The sequence below is a fragment of the Bidens hawaiensis genome, unplaced genomic scaffold (genome assembly GCF_021521415.1).
Source record: "Bidens hawaiensis isolate Kalapana, Puna unplaced genomic scaffold, B.hawaiensis_p1.1 tig00419393_1, whole genome shotgun sequence".
NCBI classification, from domain to species: domain Eukaryota; kingdom Viridiplantae; phylum Streptophyta; class Magnoliopsida; order Asterales; family Asteraceae; genus Bidens; species Bidens hawaiensis.
In genome coordinates, this window is record NW_027504846.1 from 36,146 (window position 1) to 44,781 (window position 8,636).

An 8,636-nucleotide genomic window follows, 5' to 3' on the forward strand; every position below is an offset into this window, starting at 1 on the left:
AAAATAACAAACAAACCAAAATATTTTGAAACAAAGAATGATGATTTTTAAATGGAGATATTGAAAAAAGAAAAGAAAATAGTAAGAATCTACATATCGAAATCATTCCGTGATGGATAAAAGAAAAAAAGTAGGAGCTTAAATGCAATTTGAAAGAAAAATTCAACGCAACGGTTGATGATCAGATGTTTACGATGGTTTAAACACATGATAACTTGGAAAAAAACAATGAATTTACTTTAATACCCTTCACTTAAATAAAAAACAAATAATAGATAAAATAATGTGTTTGGTCATGAGTAGTTCTTAAAGTTATTTTAATTTAAAACTACACCACAAAGTTTTTTTACACCGAAATGAAATATAAGAATTTTGGTTTTTTTTTACTTTTTTAAAACTTTTATTATTTTTTATTTTATGATTTTTTTAAATATTTTTTAAAAATGTTTTTAGTGATCCAAAATGTTTCTCAAAGTTCTCAATTTGCAAAGGGTTCTCTTAGATCCTTACCCTATATATATATATATATATATACATATAATATTTGGTGAGATTAAGTTTTAATTTAATGAGATGTTATAATCTGTTTAAGAAATATATGAGTTTGATTAGACCTATACCCATGAATTAGGGTCAAATGCATGAGAAACCTCCATTTAAAAATCAAGGAAATCTGGTGACTCCAAAAAAGGGGGAGCGACCACATCGCGACACGTATGATTTTTATGTTTTCGTTTATATATATATATATATATATATATATATATATATATATATAGGGGTGGGTTATAATAAAAAGAAATAGTTTCCTAGGAATACTAAGAATAAATCATAGCCATTGGATCATATCAATCAATGGTTGAGATTTAAAATTACCAAAAACCGTCATAGTTTCCTAGAATTACTCTTTCACCATTATAACCGACATAGTTTCTTAGAATTATTCTTTCACCATAGGTTTTAATGCCAAATGTTACAAATTCTATTGGTTCTTACCATTCCTAGGAAACAACTTCTTTTTATTTAAACCTTTTTCTATATATATATATATAGGGTAAGGATCCTAAGAGAACCATTTGAAAATTGAGAACTTTGAGAACCATTTTGGACCACTAAAAACACCTTTAAAAAAATCATAAAACAAAAAATAACAAAAAATTTAAAAAAGTAAAAAAACCAAAATTCTTATATTTCATTCCGGTTTCATTAAAAAAGAAAAAAAAAACGTCGTATTATACACATATGTATAATTTTATTTAATCTTTAGTTACGTAATATACACATATGTACAGTATCAAATATCTTAAATTATACACATGTGTATAAAAAATCATGTAAATGTACATATATGTATATATTATACATGTGTATATAATTTGGTTAAACCGAGCTTTTTTAATGAAACCGGGATGTTAAAATAAGAATTTTGGTTTGTTTACTTTTTTCATTTTTGTGTTTTTTTTATTTTATGATTTTTTTTATTTTTGGGATTTTTGTGGTACAAAATGGTTCTCATAGTTCTTAATTTCAAAAAAGTTCTCTAATGATCCTGATCCTATATATATATATATATATATATATATATATATATATATATATATATATATATATATATATATATATATATATATATATATATGAGAAAGGATCAAATAAGAAGTTTGGTTTTCCTAAGAAGGCTAGGAAGGAGGATATTTTAGTCTACTACCTTAATTAAAACCCACTTAATTAAAACCCACTTAAATTTCAAAAACCCACTTAATTAAAACTCACTTAAATTTTCACTCATCTCCTACAACTACCACCGCCCACCGCCACCCACCGCCACCACCTTGTCGGAAAAGTCTTCGGAAATTTCGTTGGAAAATAAAACATTATGAAAAACACAATGAAAAAGACACAACGTAAAAAACACAATGGAAAAAACACTATGAAAATAAAAACACAATAACAAAAACACAATGAAAACACAATTAAATAACACAATGTAAAAAACACAATGCAAAAAACAATATTAAAAAATAAAACACAATTGTATAACACAATTTTGTAAAACACAATTATGATAAAACACACCTTGTAAAAACCCACGATTTTTTTATAAAGCAATATGGTACTCATATTAAAGATAAAAAACACTCGTTATTATGGTGAAATTGTTTTGAAAAAAAAAATGTCGTATAAAAAAGTTATAGACGTTTTAAAATGATGGGGGAATTTGACATGTGCCTTGCATGTGGAGAGAGAAAGTCAACAAATGTGTTATCCCTATTATGCCCTTACCCTTGTTTTACACTTGATGATCTCTCTAATCTAATCCCAACCATTCAATTCTCAAATGAATGGACAAGATTATTTCCTATCATTCCTAGAAAAACTAATCTTCTTATTATAACTCAACCCATATATATATATATATATATATATATAATTTTGAACAACCAATTTTTACTGAAACTTACAAAAAAAACCTACACTATCAAATTGCTAGTCGAGTTACATCATACACACCATGTACATCACCTCAATTACAAACTAAAATCCAAACAAAAATGACACCAAGCTTCTTGATATATCCTTATTAACCCCCCCCCCCCCCCTATTCTTTACTCAAAACTAAACCATGCAATATCTTCATTGAGACTATTAATCAAGAGTCTTTTCTTGTGCCCGAAGCTTGGGTGGTGGGGGGTGGGTTTCTTTCTCTAAAACAACCCACTACGTTTGGCCTAAGGATTTAGAAAAGGGCATTTAAAAACAATCTTACAAATAAATGGGGCTAAATGAAATATTGGAAACAAAACAATCCAATAACTAGCTTAGCCGCACCCCTTTGTTCCTTTCCGGTAAAAGTCCTAACTTTTATTAATTAAAAAACAAATATCCAACACATCAGCGGCGATAAAGTACCTGACGGCGAGGCAAATAACCACCGTGAACCCAAGACATCATCACCGTCGTTACGCGCCCAAAAGATATTCTCTTCTCCACTGTTTCCATCTTCTTCTCGATCCAACATCATTAGCCTCGCCGTATCTATATACTACTCATCAACGTACAGTCTCCAAGCAATCAAGTAAGCTCATGTTAAACTTAAGTTTTGTTTATTAGAAGCTGTAGGAAGCTTGCGATGTCATGATCCATTATTATTTCGTTTCTAGGGTTAAGGAAAGGATCTTATAGAAGATTCGGACAAGAAGATCTTTATATTTTGGGGTTCTTATTCGTACGAGAACTTAAGTAAAGAAACAGTCTCCAGTTTTAGGGTTTGTTTGTTTGATGGTTGTTGGTTAAGAATGTATGTAGTTCAAGTAGGTTTAATTGGCCTATTATTATTCAATGTGGTCTGAGGAGGAGTGGATTCCTTGTATCACTATTGGATCCTTTCAAAATCTAGTATAAACACATACATGGGACTGAAACATGGCTTTCAGAACCCATCGAGTTTATTAGTTTTACTTTTTTGGACCGGCTGAAGTGATCTAGACGATCAATACTTTTGTTTACCATGGAAGCTATAGATTCCAACCATTCCATGATTCTGGAAGTCATAATATTAGTCTCGCAGGTTCCAACAATAGAATACTCCATTGACAGATGTTTTAAGAATTTTAACTTCCGCAACGAATCTGGGTTACTTCTATTTTGGGAACACACACCTTCTAACTCGGAGGAAATGGGGTGCAATCTTCTTTTGTCAGATCAAACCTATGTCTCGACTCGAGATCATGAAGGACTTGAGGTTTACAGGAAGAGATGTCTTGAAAACCCTAATCGTTTTGTTGGATTAGAAACAAGTGTGGGCAACTGGTTAGCTGGCCGTGCAGCTCAAACTGGAATTGCGGACCATCGGACAAGCCGTAATGTGACTAGTCTAGCAGATCAGCATTCGGCAGATGTAGGAGGTATGGGACAGTTAGTTTTGCCTGTGTATTATGACCTGGGTGCTGGGAATGAACCTGTGGGAGTCATTGAATTTGTCACACCTGTCCCAAAAGAAAGCTACTTTGAAGATTTTGAACAAATTCACAAGTTACTGAAGGTTAGTTTTTTCTTTAATTAATCTTGTTTGCGAGTTGCAGCGTAATCATATTGAGATATGAGTCCCAACTAGAGTTGAGAGGGTGTTAACAAATGACAAAAAGAAATTAAGAAAGCTTTGTTACACAAAGTTTATGACTTCTCTTTTGCTCCTTTTAAAGGTTGAGGGCTTAAAATCAACATATATGGGGAAGACAATAAAAGTTAAATACAATGATGATATGATCAAGTTTACACTGCCCCTTTCCGCTAAATTCACCGACCTGGACAACAACGTAACACAGAGATTCTCCGAATTAAAGCACCAAAAGTTCTGTGTTGAGTATGAAGACACCGAAGATAGCTGTCTTCCAATTTCAAGTGATGAGGATCTCCAGGTTTGTATGGCCAAGTCAAGTTCCAAAGGGGCAAAGCTCATCAGAATGACTGTTCGTACACTGAATAATTTTGATGTAATATCACTATCTCCATCTGGATAGATCTCATTGAACACACTTGATCAACAATAGTTTTTAATTAGTGTATCTATACTGGAAAAAGCTTGTATCCATCTTTATATATAGACCCTGATATATGATATGATCGGATCCATTTTAGTGTCCGAATTGACAAAAAGAAGTAATCCATCAATCGAATTGTTATTAGACGGATCAACACATGCATCAATATTCTATGAACCACTCGGATATAGGACCATATCTAAATATTGGTGATCAAAATTTAATTTTTCTATTTATCCAACAATGCTACCCCCACCTTCGTTGCAATTACAGTTGTGATCACCATCACAAGAACGGACAATCTTATATGGTGGCCCAGGGTGCCCCATGCGTTTTCGTCCAAGCTTCACCACTGATCACAAACAACCACCATCACAAGCACCCCCACTGCCTCTAGTTATGAAACAATGGATAATACTGGAAGAATAACACTAGAAAACAATCTTACAAATAAATGGGGCTAAATGAAATATTGGAAACGAAACAATCCAATAACTAGTTTACTTGTACCCCTTTTGTTCCTTTCCGGTAAAAGTCCTAACTTTTATTAATTAAAAAACAAATATCCAACACATTGGCGGCGATTAAGTACATGACGGCGAGGCAAATTATAACCGCCGTGAACCCAAGACATCATCACCGTCGTTATGCGCCCTAAAGATACACTCTTCTCCACTGTTTCCATCTTCTTCTCGATCCAACATCATTAGCCTCGCTGTATCTATATACTACTCATCGACGTACAGTCTCGAAGCAATCAAGTAAGCTCATGTTAAACTTAAGTTTTGTTTATTAGAAGCTGTAAGAAGCTTGCGATGTCATGATCCATTATTATTTCGTTTCTAGGGTTAAGGAAAGGATCTTATAGAAGATTCGGACAAGAAGATCTTTATATTTTGGGGTTCTTATCCGTACGAGAACTGAAGTAAAACAATCTCCGGTTCTAGGATTCGTTTGCTTGTTTGATGGTTGTTGGTTAAGAATGTAGTTCAAGTAGGTTTAATTGACCTATTATTATTCAATGTGGTCTTAGGCGGAGTGGATTCCTTGTATAAACACATGGGACTGAACCATGGCTTTCAGAACCCACCGAGTTCATTAGTTTCTCTTTTTCGAACCGGCTGAAGTGATCAATGCTTTTGTTTGCCATGGAAGCTATAGATTCCAATCAATCCATGATTCTGGAAGTCATAATATTAGTCTCGCAGGTTCCAATATAGAATACTCCGTTGACAGATGTTTTAAGAATTTTAACTTCCGCAACGAATCTGGGTTACTTCTACTTTGGGAACACACACCTTCTAACTCGGAGGAAATGGGGTGCAATCTTCTTTTGTCAGATCAAACCTATTTCTCGACTCGAGATCATGAAGGACTTGAGGTTTACAGGAAGAGATGTCTTGAAAACCCTAATCGTTTTGTTGGATTAGAAACAAGTGTGGGCAACTGGTTAGCTGGCCGTGTAGCTCAAACTGGAATTGCGGACCATCGGACAAGCCGTAATGTGACTAGTCTAGCAGATCAGCATTCGGCAGATGTAGGAGGTATGGGACAGTTAGTTTTGCCTGTGTATTATGACCTGGGTGCTGGGAATGAACCTGTGGGAGTCATTGAATTTGTCACACCTGTCCCAAAAGAAAGCTACTTTGAAGATTTTGAACAAATTCACAAGTTACTGAAGGTTAGTTTTTTCTTTAATTAATCTTGTTTGCGAGTTGCAGCGTAATCATATTGAGATATGAGTCCCAACTAGAGTTGAGAGGGTGTTAACAAATGACAAAAAGAAATTAAGAAAGCTTTGTTACACAAAGTTTATGACTTCTGTTTTGCTCCTTTTAAAGGTTGAGGCTTAAAATCAACATATATGGGGAAGACAATAAAAGTTAAATACAATGATGATATGATCAAGTTTACACTGCCCCTTTCCTCTAAATTCACCGACCTGGACAACAACGTAACACAGAGATTCGCCGAATTAAAGCACCAAAAGTTCTGTGTTGAGTATGAAGACACCGAAGATAGCTGTCTTCCAATTTCAAGTGATGAGGATCTCCAGGTTTGTATGGCCAAGTCAAGTTCCAAAGGGGCAAAGCTCATCAGAATGACTGTTCGTACACTGAATAATTTTGATGTAGTATCACTATCTCCATTCGGATAGATCTCATTGAACACACATGATCAACAATAGTTTTTCATTAGTATATCTAAACTGGAAAAAGCTTGTATCCATCTTGATATATAGACCCTGATCACTACTAGAAAAATAGATGTTTATCCACAACTGAATTCGTAGGAAATTAGTTGAAAAATCCAATTTCTAACAATTTTCCAACAAAAGGTTACGTTGGAAAAACACATGCTTGAAAATCGTTTTCAACCGTTTTCCAACAACTTTTCTTACAAAATTGCTACAAAAACATGTGGTTGTAAACTTCCTACAACCTTCCTACAAAAACTATTTTGACTAACATAATATTTATTAGATAATGTTGTAGCAAAGTTGGAGCTTATTTTTTTTGTTTGAAATCTGTTGGAACTACTTGTCGTAGGAAATTTTTAGAAAAGTTTTGTGGAAAAATGACTTGTTTTCTAGTAGTGGATATATGATATGATCGGATCCATTTTAGTGTCCGAATTGACAAAAAGAAGTGATCCATCAATCCAATTGTCATTAGACGGATCAACACATGCATCAATATTCTATGAACCACTCGGATATACGACCATATCTAAACGTTGGTGATCAAAATTTAAATTTTCTATTTATCGAACAATGCTACCCCCACCTTTGCTGCAACTACAGTTGTGATCACCATCACAAGCACAGACAATCTTATATGGTGGCCCAGCGTGCCCATGCACTTTCGTCCAAGCTTCGCCATTGATCACAAACAACCACCATCACAAGCACCCCCACTGCCCCTAGTTATGAAACAATGGATAATACTGGAAGAATAACACTAGAAATAACAGAAAGAGAGAGATGCAGAAGCTTTCAATTTATTATTCAAAAATTATATGCTTAATAATAGTGTTCAAATAATCCTATCCTGTATGTCCCAAAACCGGATGCGACAAATGAACGGATTTTGTACTTGATAAACGATCGAGATGGGTGAGGTAAATTAAACGATCGAGTATATAATAAATGGATAATATAATAAGTGTAGGTCCCAAAACGACCACGCGAACAGTTATGCTCTTGATTATGGTTCGAGACGGGTGCGGTAAATTAAATGACCGAACATAAATGATATAAAGATAAGATATATGAATGATCGCGTTGTCGGTTAAAAGATTAATATAATAAACAAAAAAACAACACACCCAAGGTGAGCTCCCCTTGGGTGGATGATTTACACCGAAAAATAAACGACGCATTTGACTTTCTTTAATTTGGCCAACCCTGAAAAATAAACGACACACTCGGCTTGAATCGACTTCATAAAGAATAAACAAAGTGTATAAATTCTATTGCCTCACCAATCATTTATCAGCCCAAACCTTATAGACCAAAAATAAAATCAATTTGGTTTTAATTAAAATCCATATAATAAACCAGGCACCCATTTCCATATCCTTTTAGGGCACAAACATTAAACAAGAGATGAGATGACCATGTTATGTGCAGCCACCATAGCCGCCACCCAGACCGGCGTCGGAAAACTGATTTCGGTCACCAGCCGTCGGATAACCGGCTTCCAGCCTCCGGCCACCCCATCCATGGCCAAACACCACCTTCATAGCCACCACCGCCGCCTTATCTCTTCCTTCTACCTCCACCTCTGGCATCAAACGTCACCGGCCACCATAGTAGCAGCCGTCAACCACCCAGCTGCCATCCTCATAAACCTCCGGTGATCAGCGACCTTCGCCGGAAAAGTGGTTTCCGGCCTCCGGCCAGGTGGAATGAATGTCTTAGTTTTTTGTAACACCCCTAAAATCTTGATCCAAATTTGACAACTTAGTAAAGTTGAAGGATCAAAAGTATCCTCCAAAATAGGAAATAAGAAAATTAAATAAGGAAATATAAATTATTTCAAAAGAAAATAAAAATATTTCATGGATAAGTTCAACCCATGTTAAGGATACGGA

The 8,636-nt window shown here is 34.6% G+C and overlaps 1 protein-coding gene across 1 annotated transcript; it reads left to right on the plus strand.

Annotated features, from left to right (window-relative positions):
• Positions 1-2,729: 2,729 nt before the first annotated feature.
• Positions 2,730-4,785, plus strand: LOC143608526 (uncharacterized). The gene is made up of 2 exons (XM_077083543.1): positions 2,730-4,042; positions 4,203-4,785. The coding sequence occupies exons 1-2, from the start codon at positions 3,509-3,511 to the stop codon at positions 4,518-4,520; spliced, it is 852 nt and encodes a 283-aa protein (XP_076939658.1). The 5' UTR covers positions 2,730-3,508; the 3' UTR covers positions 4,521-4,785.
• Positions 4,786-8,636: the final 3,851 nt, after the last annotated feature.